General features: G+C 42.0%; 2 protein-coding genes across 3 annotated transcripts in view; one reads left to right on the plus strand and one right to left on the minus strand.

Moving 5' to 3' along the window:
• The window catches only part of XPO5 (exportin 5), a 40,127-nt gene extending 34,706 nt beyond the window's left edge, over window positions 1-5,421 (minus strand). For both annotated transcript variants that reach the window (XM_080916756.1, XM_080916755.1), the window contains exons 1-3: window positions 5,232-5,421; window positions 3,504-3,625; window positions 2,093-2,165 (exon numbers count right to left, since the gene is read on the minus strand). In XM_080916756.1, the coding sequence (XP_080772882.1) occupies window positions 2,093-2,165; window positions 3,504-3,625; window positions 5,232-5,336 (300 nt within the window). In that variant the 5' untranslated portion in view covers window positions 5,337-5,421. The remainder of the gene's footprint in view (window positions 1-2,092; window positions 2,166-3,503; window positions 3,626-5,231) is intronic.
• Window positions 5,422-5,641: 220 nt separating this feature from the next.
• The window catches only part of POLH (DNA polymerase eta), a 38,479-nt gene continuing 31,525 nt past the window's right edge, over window positions 5,642-12,595 (plus strand). The window contains exons 1-3 of the mRNA XM_080916694.1: window positions 5,642-5,871; window positions 8,661-8,803; window positions 9,425-9,559. Coding sequence (XP_080772820.1) covers window positions 8,667-8,803; window positions 9,425-9,559 — 272 coding nt within the window. The 5' untranslated portion in view covers window positions 5,642-5,871; window positions 8,661-8,666. The remainder of the gene's footprint in view (window positions 5,872-8,660; window positions 8,804-9,424; window positions 9,560-12,595) is intronic.

Genomic DNA, 12,595 nt, shown 5'->3' on the forward strand with positions numbered 1-12,595 from the left:
TATATGTCTGTGCCTGAGTGTGTACAAATGACAAAATGAGTAAGTGCCAATCTCTGCTACACAGCAAGTTTGAGGCCAGCTACATGAAACTCTGCCTCAAAGAGGGAGGTAAGGGGGGTATAGGAGATGGCTCAGTGGGTAAAGGCACTGGGGGCCAACGCTCAGTTCCATCCCCAGAACCCAAACGGTTAAGGAGAGAACTGAGTCCCTCAAGGTGTGCTCTGACTCACAATACATGCACTCACCACACCCAACCATTTACACAAACAGAAGCACAACGCTGATCATCAGGTCCCCTTTGAACCTAAACCTGTTCTCCATGTCTGTGTCACTTGGCCTGCATTCTCACTGGTCACTGTTCCCACAGCTAATAAACAGCTGTCACAGAGCCAGGAAAACACTGCCACTCTTATTCACCAACTGAAGAAACTTTCATATTGTTTCATAGTTCTGAAGGCCAAGGTGGAATATAGAAAAGAAATACACTGGAACACTGATAAACTGTGAGGGCACTGAGCATCTCCACAATCCCAGTAGTTCTTACATCAAAAGAGAAAGATTTTAAACATTAAAATTGATAAGTAATCAATGCTTATCTCTTTGGACTAGTAAATTACAAAGTATTAATTAGCTAAACTAATTCATAAGTTGGCAAAGCATCTCTTTCTTATTAAAAGTATTGCAGGCCAGATTATTAGTGCTTGCCTGTAAGACTGCACCTAGCAGTGCCAGAAATTCAAGTTTATTCTCAGCTACACAGCAAGACTGAAGCTATGCTGTACTCCACATGACCTTATCTCAAAAACCAGCCTCACTAAATATTCAAGGATCTTCTTTCATGCCCTTTGTTATTAGAGAAAAGACAAGACAGGCATGGTGGCCAATGCCTACAATCCTGGCTCGCAGAAGGTCTGCTCTCTAGTGGAGGTTAGCATGGAGCACAGAATAAAGTCCAGTCTCAAAAAAAAAGTTAAGAAAGGCCAGGTATGGCGGGGTAAGCCTTGAATCTGGGAAAGGTAATTAGAGACCATCCAGATTATGGGGTGAGCTGGTTGAAGTTTGTTCTGTTCCTATGTATTGTAATGCTAAACAGTGGCCCCCAAGGTTTGCTTGCCTCCAAGAAGAGGAAATCCTTAGATAGATTATCTTACAATCATTTGATTTATATCTAAGAAGCCTTAGGAGGATTTCCTAAGGCTTATACCTAAGATGTGTACCAAGTGATGCTAAGTAACCTTGCTCCTTAATTTAAAAGTAATGGTTGAATAAAGATGCCTACAGCTGGGCAAAAGAGGCAGGTTGTGTTCCTGGACTAGGGTCTGAGGCAGAGATCACAGAGAAAGGGGGAAGAAGGGAGAGAAAAGATACCTGCTATGGCAGCAGGACGAGGACTGGCCAACGGGGGTAAAGCAGTCCAGATGGAGCATGACAAGTTACAGCAGGGTTACTGATAGGAATTAGGTACCAATCAATAGCTTAAAAGGTAGATATCTGCCCAGCTCTGGCGCTTTAGAGGTTTATCATAAATATAAAAGTTTTGGGTCTTTTATCTGGGAATTAATTAGTCAAAGATAGGGTGGAAACCCCTGATTAATATTAATTATTTCCACAACACGAGAAGTAAAAAGGCCATCAATTAATAACACGTTTAAAGTCTTATTAAAGGTTGAAACAAATCTATTCTATAGGATTTCACCCTGTGCATCACCATAGTTCAGCTTAGATAAAAGAAAAAAGCTACAAAGTGAGTGGTATTATAATCATCTAATTTACATCTAAGAATCTTATTTATTTATTCTTAGGCAGGGTCTCTCTAGCTAAACTTCACTGTGTCTCAGCTGTCTCAAGCTACTCATTTGTGTAGACCAGTCTGGCCTTAAACTCATCAGGATCTTCCCACCTCTGCCTCCCAAGTGCTGGATAAAAGGCATATGACACCACACTTAGCTATATCTAAGACTGCTCTTCATTCATTTGCTGAGCATTTTAAACTATTCTGGTCTCTTCTTCATGTCACCCGGTCTGACCTATGTGGAAGTCATGACTTTTTACACAGTTGTCAAGGAACACAACACCAATACCCCTTGCTCACATTTGCAATCAGTTCCATGACACTGTTCTTCAGATACACCTTCTCCAACCGAGACATGCTGTTCCATCGAAACCTGACCACCAAAACAGAAAACCAACAAAACCATGTCAGAAGTCTTCTCTTTACAAGAGAATATCTGTTTCCTGCTTTCCATTATGTTAGAGATTTCATTAAGAAATTATACTTTTGACCAGGTGTAATGGCACTCACCTTTCGTCCTAACAATCAGGAGGCAGAGACAGGCAGCTCTCTGAGTTCAAGGCCAGCTGGGCTACATGGTGAATTCCCCAGGAGAGCCAAGGCTACATTGAGATTCTATCTCAAACCAAACCAAACCAAACCAAACCTAAGCAAAGCAAAGCAAACCGACCCCCCCCCCCCAAAAAAAACCCAAAACCTTTAAAAAACAGAAATTACACTTCTAAGGATGGAGAGATGTCTCAGTGGTAAGGAGGACCTAAGTTTGGTTCCCAGCACCCATTCTCGGCAGCACAGAAACACCATCAATCTCCAGTAGGATCAAATACCCCCCTGTTATCTGCACTCATAAGCACATACCCACATATTATATTAATGAAATATAATAAAATCTTAAAAAGATTCTTGGTGTCAGAAAGATGGCTCAGTGGTTTAGAGCACTTGCTGCTCTTGCAGAGGGCCTGAGTTTGGCAGTTAATGACAACTGTAACCCCAGTCCCAAGGGATCCAACACTTTCTGGCCTCTGTAGGCACCAGGTACATACATGATGCACACGCATGCACACAGGCAGACAAAGCACTTACACACATAAGTAAAAAATAGTCTATTTTTTGATTTTGTACTCTTCAGAGAATGGACAAAAAAGTCCACATTAAACCAGAACAGGAACAACAGAAACATTCTTGAAAAGTTTACATATATACATATATGTGTGTGTGTGTGTGTGTGTGTGTGTGTGTGTGTGTATGTGGGGGTGTGTGTGTGTATTAATTAGCATTTATATGGGACAATATAATGTCACAAATCAACATTTCTCCAACTAGCCATCTACAATAATACAGTTGCTTTTCAAAAACAAACAAAAAAATTCTTCTGTTTCTTTTTAAAATTTGTTTTCTTGAGAAAGTTTCACTCTGTAGCCCACTATAGAACTATGTAGCCTAGGAGGGCCTGGACCTGGCAATCTTCCAGCTTCAGGTCCTCAGCATAAGCAGTACAAACGCCCCCACCATGCCTGGCTTGTTTAATACTTAATATGTGTAACACATTTTACAGTTAACTTAACTGAAGAAAGAAACATCCTGAGTTCTGGCCCCATGTTAGTGATCACTGTTCCTGTCTAGTTACTGGGAAAGCACCTGTGTGGCCACGAAAGGGTTAAAGAGCTGTTCTCTCCCACAGCTCTAGTGGCAGTGTCTCAGAGTTCCTTACTTGACAACATGTTCCAGGATCTGAAGGCCAAAATGTCTGACGATGGCAATTTGTGTTTTTTCAGCCAACTTCAAGCCACATGGGACACAGATAGGGCATTTTTCTTTAAACTCTTCACAAAACTGAAAGAAGAAACGTTAATATTTCCATGGGGAGGCATGAAAGAATAGAGACTACGAATCCTAAGAAAAGTCCAACCTTAACTGACTGTGTGTGCTACTGGGAACTGCACCTTTCATGTGCAAGGCAAGCGCAATGCCATTAAACCCTATACTCAGGCTCCTCTCTTTAGTGTGTGTGCAGTGTTCTCATGCAGATGCTCATGGATGACACAGCTGCACATTCAAATGGAAGCCAGAGATTGAAGCTGAATGTCTTTTTCTCTGCTGTTTTGAGAACCTGGAACTCAGGATTTGCCTAGACACTGGCTGGTGGGCAAACTCAGGGATTTGCTAAGTCTCCTCCTCCCCTACACCTAAATTATGGTACCAAGCCATAATTACAAGCCCTCTATGCCATCTCCCAAGGTTGTCCTGTTTACTTTTTTTTTTTTTTTTTTTTTGGAGAACAGGTCTTATCAAGTTGCTCAGGCAGGTGTTTAATATCCCCAGTAGCAGGGAGTACTGGCTGTCCTTTTAGCCGTATTTTTAAGATGAGAAAATCTAGATTAGTAATAGTGACACTCTCCATTTTGATATTAGTCATACTAATACTAAAAATAAACTGGATCTAAAAGAGTAAAAAAAATGTTAGAGATATACCCATGGACAAGTGGAATGCCAATCCCTAGAATTAGCTTTAAAAGCTATGGGTGTCAGGAGGAGACAGTGAACCAGCAAATCTGTGTATCACCTGAGTTTAGGTCACAGGCCTATTCAGGAGCACTATGGTGGTCTACTTCTGTGCCTATGGAAAAATTCTTCAAAATAAAAAACAGAGAGAACAAAATTGTTTGATACCAAATCCTGCGCTCCATACATCTGTATGTTGTCGGTGACTCTAAAGAAAAAGAAATTCTGTTGCAGGTATAAGCGATCCCAAATAGCAAAACCGGAGCTAGACCCTGGGGCAGAGAGCACCCGAGAGGCAAGAAAACGACTTCCAGGAAACCAAAGTGCCCCGGTGCAAATGCAAAGCCAGTGGTAAAGCTCACCTTCGCGCAAAAATAGCCGAAGACTATCTCACAGTTATAAACTTGGAAAGAGCGTTACAAATCAGCCCAGAGATGCTAAAGACTCGAAAGAGATAGAGGTATGTTAAGGATGTAAGAAAATGGACACTCGGGGATCTAGAATCAGCACAGGTCTGGAGTGATCAGCAGGGAAGAATGAGGGTGGCACTGGGGCAGGAATTTGCACGTGCGCTCCCGGAACGCCAGGGAATGTGAGGTTTGCCCCGGCTTCACAGCTGGTGCATCCTGCGGTGGTGGAGACCGCATTGTGATCTAGAGTGAAAACCAGTGAGGGAGCGGGCAGAAGGGCCACTGAGAAGTGGCTAGGGAATGTGCAACAGTTAGGGACCCTTGCGTGCGATGCAAAGGCAAGCGCGCAAGCAAGAGAAGACTCAAGTGGGAGGAGGTGAGGGCCGCGACCAGAAGCCACCCTCCCTACAGGGAGTGGGAGGGCCAAAGGCCGCAGAGGCGGGAGACGAACTGAGTTTGGAGAGGCCGTGAGGGAAGCCTGGGATAGGGGTCTCGGGGCAGGCCCAGGCCGCCAGGACCCCAGCTACCTTGAGGGCTTCCAACCGGTAGCGCTGGGTAGAGCTGGGGTCCATCATGACCGTCACCGCTTTCACTAGCTCCTCGCACAGCGCGTTCACTTGCTCCATCTCCATGGCTACAGCCGGGAACACCACCGGCGTCCCGGGAGCACGAGGTACGCACGGTTCCCCGGGCGGGACCACACGTTGTTACCGGGCCGCGGCGGGCTGGGGGTGGGGAAACGGGAGGAGGAGCGTGAGTATCAGGTTGGAGCTGAGACGAACCCAGCGCTGCGCATGCGCCGGATCCGCCAGTGCGCATGCGCGCGCGGAAGTGAAGCCTCAATGAGTCGGCCGCGCCGGGCTGGGCGGGGCTGGGGACGGAAGTCCTGTGATGCGCAGGCGCGTCAACCGTCTCTGGCAGCGCGCGCTCAGCTGAACTCTCAATTTCCTCTGGGCTTGCCTTGGGGCGCAACCCTTCAGGCTGGGCCTGTTCCGAGGGATAACTACTCGCTTCTCTGTCATCATAGGCAGTAAGTCTCTCTCGGAATCCACTCATCTGCTCCTGGGAAAGCGACGACATCGTCTAGACTCTCATTTTCCTTTTAGTGGACTCAGCCCAGAACCTGCAGCGTCGCTTTTGGCAGTTTGACAGGTGTCTGTCGCCCTGGTAAGAACATTAAAATGCGATTCGAGATCGCAGTGTCGGATTGCTTTTGTAACCTTGGCTCTCGGTTTTACTTGGAGTGACTGGGCCGAAATGAAAACATGGTTATTGGGAGAGATGGTCCTGAGATTGTCTCCTCCTTAGGAGAGAGTTTTCTGGTAGAAAGAATTTTTCTTGGAACTTTTAAACCTTTCTCTTGACCCGAACATATTTAACACGCCCGACTCCAAACGTGTTTTGTTTAGTACAGAATGGGATGATCTGAGATGTTTGAAAACACATCCCAATATACCTCTGGGAGGCTGAGGTAGGAGGATTGCTTTCAGTTTGAGATCAGACTGAGCTACAACGTTTTATGGGGTGTTTTTTACACTTAGTAAATTGTTGCCCTTAAATCACAGCTTTGCTTCCAGTTTTATCTGATATATGTATGTATGTATGTATATATATATATATATATATATATATATATATATATATATATATATATAAAATCTCACATCCTGTGTTTGTTATAACAATACATTTGCCATTTTCTGCCTTTATTTGTTTCAGTATTACAGAAAAACCACTTTAGAGCAAAGAGATACCTGACTTAAGTGTAAAAGGGTTTTAAACATACTATCACATTGTTTTAGGGGAGGGTTTAGATTTGTAAGGCACTGATGCCTTGAACATTCAATATTTTCTTAATTCTTTGTTTTCTTTACAGTAATATTGCAGCTTTGTAGTAGTAGTTGGTTGGCACTGTTTTCAAGGTGAATGTTCATTTGAAAAAATAACTGTTTAAAGTTGCAGCTGGGTGCTAGCTCAGTCAGCTGTATAACCTGTTTCTTGTATTTAAATCATGAACTTCCTGTGTTTCTGTAAAAAGTATTATTTGTGATAGGCCATTGGTATGCAAAGTTACTGCATATTGGAATTGTCTTGAGAATCTTTAAAAACTATGTTGCCATGACAGTGGTGGCATGTACCTGTAATCTCAGTACTTGGGGAGGAGCAAAGAGCTCAAGTTTATCCATGGCTACAGAGAAGTTTTGAGGCCGATTTGGGTTACATGACATTCAGAACCATTTTTCGAAACAAAAAAATTGCACAAATAGAAAATCACTGACATCCACAAAGTAGTCATTGCAGGTAGGATCTATTAATAGTTGCATAGTTATTGAAATTTTGTAGAGAAACAGGGTATTTACATAGTATTAGATTAGCCTCTTCATTTATGTGTGTCTGTGCTTCTTCTGACTTTCTATGTATCCAGGCTGGCCTTGAACTTTAAACCTTTTTGTCTTAGTGTCTTGAGTGCTAGGGCTTAAGAAGTGTGCTACCTTGCTCTATATCCAATGTTTCTAAAAAGTGTTTTAAGATTTAAAATTTGCATGAGAACAGTACTCAAGCAGTTTGGACCTCTGAGTTTGAAGCCAACCTGGTCTACAGAGTGAATTGCCAGGTAGCTATAGCTGTTCAGTGAGCCTCAGTCTCACTGAAACCCCCAATTCTTCATGAATGCTATGGTGTGTGTTTGTGTGTGTGTGTGTGTGTTTTGTCTTTCCGAATTCACAGAAGATTAATCTCAGGATGCCCTTTCTGGTATATGACCTACTGATGCCATTACATACAAAGACATGTGCACAGAGTTACTTGCTAAACTTCAAAGTTGTGGTCTTGAGAATGCTAGGAAAGATCTGTAACAGAGAGCAACACTCCCCAAATACTTCAGATTCTAACACCTAGGACTGTGTGATAGATATCCTGTCTCTTCTAGAGAATGATGGAAAGTGTCCATATGCATTTAGTGCATGTGGATTTTTTTCCTGAATATTTTCAATCTGGGGTTGATTGGTATAGAACATTTTCTTCTCTTTTCCCTAAATTTATGTTTTTGATCTGTCAATCAACTAGAATACTCTTAATCCTCTCCCATAGTGATGTACATTGTGGGTGTACATCTGGTTTTAATTTTCAGTTTTACATGATCAATGTTGCTGAGTCCATTGTTAGGCACTGTGGTAGTGTGAGTGACAACAATCCCCATAGGCTTGTATGTCTGAATGCTTGGTTCTTAGTGGAACTGTTTGGAAAGAATTAGAAGAATGGTTTTTTTGAAAGAGCTGTGTCACTGGGAGTGGGGTTTTATGGTTTCAGAAACCCACCCCTGGGCCCAGTCTATTCTCTTTGCCTTTGGATCAAGACAGCTCTCAATTACTCCAGTACCATGCCTGTCTGCCTGCTATGATGATCATGGACTGTAGAACTGTAAGCAAGCCCCTGATTAAAGGCTTTCTGTTGCCTTGGTTGTAGTGTCCCTTCATAGCAACAGAGCAGCAACTAAGACAGGCAACTTTTGGCTATGTGTGTATCTTTTGTGAAATGTCTTTTTCTTAGAATGGGTAGCCAGATGTGATGATGCATGCTTGTAATCTCACCACTTGGGAGGTAAAGGCAGGAGGGTCATGTAAAGTTTGAGCCAAGTAGAACTATATTTAAAGCTCTAAGTATTTATCACCTTCATATCATTATACCAGCTTATTATTCTCATATCAACAGTAGATGAATATACCCTTCATTCTTATTAGTTTCATATTCCTATTGTTGTCGCTCATCAATTAGAATGTAAATATATGGTAGTTATTTTTTGAGACAGGGTCTTCCTATGTAAAACTGAAAGGTCTGCTTACCTCTGCCTCTTGAGTGCTGAGATCAAAGATGTGTACTACCACACCTGGTAGAAATGCAGTGGGGGTGTTCTGTATGTTAGATTAAGTATTTTTCTGTTTATAAATGTCTTCCAGAAATAAATGGCTCCTGGACAAGATCGAGTGGTTGCTCTTGTAGATATGGATTGTTTTTTTGTACAAGTGGAACAGCGGCAAAATCCTCATTTGAGGAATAAACCGTGTGCAGTTGTGCAGTACAAGTCATGGAAAGGTGGTGGGTATGTATCATGACAGTGTCATGACTGCTGTGTGCACATGTGTGTGAGTGTGCATGAGGAAGTCAGAAGTTAACACTGAGGGTCTTCCTCTATTGTTCTCCACTTTATGTTTTGAAAGTCTGTCATTGAACCTGAAGCTCATTGATTGAGCCAGGCTGTGAGACCAGCAAGCTTCCTTCCCAGACCTAGGATTAAAGGCATACACTATTGCGCCCAGCATTTTCTGTGGATTCTGGTGAATCCAAACTCAAATCTGCTTGTTTGTACAGCTGGTACTTTATTGATGGAGCCATCTTTCCAGCCCCTCCTTGTATTTTTAAGGTATTTTCATGCGTATGAGTATTTTGTCCACCTGTCTGTACCACCTGCATACAGTACCCACAGAGGCCAAAGGAGGGTGTCAGATTCCCCTGGGATGGGAGTTACAGACAATTCCAAGCCACCCAGGTAAAAAGAGCAACCAATGCTCTTGACCCTAGGCCCCACTAGTATTTTGGTCTGTGGAAACTCAATAGTTCTACTCTAGGTCCTGTTTTTGAGATTTCTAAACTGCTGTGTCTGGGATTGAATAATAGCATCATGTAATATTGTTTTGTTTCCTTTTCTCCCCTCTAACCTTAGAATTATTGCAGTGAGCTATGAAGCCCGTGCATTTGGTGTCACTAGAAACATGTGGGCAGATGATGCTAAGAAGTTATGTCCGGATCTTCTCCTGGCACAAGTTCGTGAGTCCCGTGGGAAAGCTAACCTCACCAAGTAAGCAAAACACATTGTAAAAGAAGGCAGAGGAGTTAGGAAGTGTCTCCTGGGTATGGACTATGGCTCCATGAGCTCCTAGGTTTAATTCCAAGGAACACACTTTAAAAAAAAAAAGGTTACAGGTGATACTTGTTAGTGCTAGCCTTGCTGAATAAACTGCGGTTTAAACTAATATGAAATCATTCTGTCAGCATCCTGGGTCTGAGTTAACTCTTTTATATATACTTCAGTAGTAACAGTTTCATTATTGCTTTCAATAGTTCTTGCCTTTATAGAAGAACCATTTATCATCTTCCTTATTTAAAAATCAATTATTGGGGCTGGAGAGATGGTTCAGTGGTTAAGAGCACTGGCTGCTCTTCCAGAGGTCCTGAGTTCAATTCTCAGCAAACATGGTGGCTCACAACCACCTTTAATGGGATCTGATGCACTCTTCTGACATGCAGGTGTACATGCAGATTGAGCACTCATAAACCTTTTTTTAAAAATGAATTATTATGGGAAGATGGAAGATGGCCTAATGGTTAAGAATAGATACTGCTCTTGCAGAGGACTTGAGGTTCCCAGCAACCACACTGGGCAGTTCACACCTGCAATAGAGGGATTGGAGGCTTCTAGCTTCTGAGGGCACTTGCAGTCAGAAGCCCCTCCCCTCACATAATTTAAAAAAAAAAACAAAACATAATTGTTGTTTGGTTTGCTTATTTGGTTGGTTAGTTTTTTTTGTCTCTCTTTTTTTTTTTTTTCAAGACAGGGTTTCTCTATGTAACCCTGGCTGTCCTAGAACTCACTCTGTAGACCAGGCTGGCCTTGGACTCAGAGTTCCAACTGCCTCTGCCTCCCCAGAGCTAGAATTGAATTTAAATCAATTATTACTGGGTTCGTGAGATGGCTCAGCAGGTATTCCTACCTGGAACCCATATGATGAAAAGAGAGAAGCAACTCCTTACACAATGAGGTATTAAGATGCCTCATTAGCATGGAGAGGCATACCAGGTGCCATGCTCCATGACCCACTACTTGTGACCACCTGGTTGGGGGTCTCTAGGTTACAAGCTCCAAGGCAGGCATAGAAACAGGGAGAGAGTTAGCTCTCCTCCTGCTGGTCTCTAAATCTCAGTTTTTGAGATTTCAGGGGTTTGAACATGCTCAACCTTACCTGTTCCATACCAGTTCCTCTGGTGCACAGTCCACATGTCCTGCATACATTATCATAGTATACTATGTTATATGGTATGGTATAGGCATCAGGCTTTGATGAACTGACCTGTGAACCGGAAGTCTAAAAAATACAGTTCACAAAAGCTGTCGGGGGTGGGGGAACTCATGCCTTTAATTAAAGTACTCAGGTTTAATCTCAGTAATCCAGAAGCAGACAGATCTCTGAGTTCGCCAACCTGGTCTACAGAGCTAGATCCAGGACAGCCTAGGCTATCCAGAGAAACCCTGTCTTGAACAACAACAACAACAAAAATAGCTCAACCATAAAGCAGAATTTATTCAGTTAAAAGACATGCAGCATTGCATGCTGTGTTAGCAGTACAACTTCTGTGAAATATATGTTGTTGACTTCAAAGTTTGAGGAAACGTACACTTCACTAACCTAAATAGAACCATTTGTTTTAAACATTTTTTAGTAGTTGGATGTATAGCATATCCCTGTAAATCTAGCACTTAGGATATGAACAAAGGAGGATCTAAAGTTCAAGGTCATCCCTAGATGCATAGTGAATAAGTTTCACACCAACTTGGAGTATATGAGACTCTGCCTCAGAAAACAAAACAAAGCACAAAGCAAATCTTTAGTAAATCATGAACAGTTGTGGATTTAGGGTTTTGGGAATGAGTACATAGGTCAGAGAGTTCAAAGGACCTGGTGATTTTAAATCATTTAATAATTAAGATACCAGGTTATAAATATGCTATTTACAAAAACATGTCTCAGATTGGGTTTCTATTGCTGTGAAGGCACATTGTGTCTAAGGACATTTAATTGGGGCTGGCTTACAGTTTCAGAGGCTCAGATCATTATCATCATGGTGAGAAGCATGGTAACAAGCAGGCAGACATGGTACTAGAGGAGGTCCTGAGAGTTCTACATTTTGAGTAGAAGGCAGCCTAGAAGAGACTGATTGTTCAACATTGGGTGGAACTTGAGCACTAGGAGCCCTCAAAGCCTGTCTACATAGTAACTCACTTCCTCCAGAAGGCCACACCTCCTAATTGTGCTGCTCCCTGTAGGCCAAGCATTCAAACACAAGTCTGTGGAGGCCGAACCTATTCAAACCACCACACATGTGCAATAGTTTGTGAGGATTTTCAAATATCCTTCAAATCAGTAACTTGCTTGAGAGGCTGTAACAACATACAGACTACTACAATAGAGTATTCTTTTCCTTCTTGTGTATGATTGTATTGTACACTAGTTTGTTTGTTTTTTCCTTTGTGGCTTTTTCCTAATGCAGATAAAGATTAAGAGAAAAGTCAGATAATCAATAATATTCATTTTAATTATTTGTTTTTTCTTTAATTATTGTTGCAGTATATATGTTACATTATTGTTACATATATATACATGTGTGTTTTCACATATACTCAGTCTGTATACAATTTGTTTTGTTTTGTTTTTCATATACAACCTAGGATACCTACCCAGGAGTAGCCCTGCCCTCAGTGAACTGAGCCTTCCACAGTAATCATTATTTAAAAATTAATGATTTTAATCTAATTAATTGCCTATAGGCAATCAGATGAAGGCATTTTCTTATTTGAAGTTGTCTCTTCCCAGATGACCCTAGCTTGTGTCAAGTTGACAAAAGACTGTCCCATGTTTTAAATAGATTTATGATGATATTTTTCCCTGAAGTAGCGCAGATGTATCACCATATTTTAGGCACTTGTCTTTATAATTTGAATGATAGTATATTCAGAGTGATTGGCTTATATTAACCAAACACTATTGACTGAAATTGAATGCATAGTCAGTTGGCTAATCTGTAGTAAAATCTGGTCTGATGAGTGTCTTGTTCTCTG

This window comes from Micromys minutus, assembly GCF_963924665.1.
Source record: "Micromys minutus genome assembly, chromosome: 5".
In the NCBI taxonomy this organism is placed as follows: Eukaryota; Metazoa; Chordata; class Mammalia; order Rodentia; family Muridae; genus Micromys; species Micromys minutus.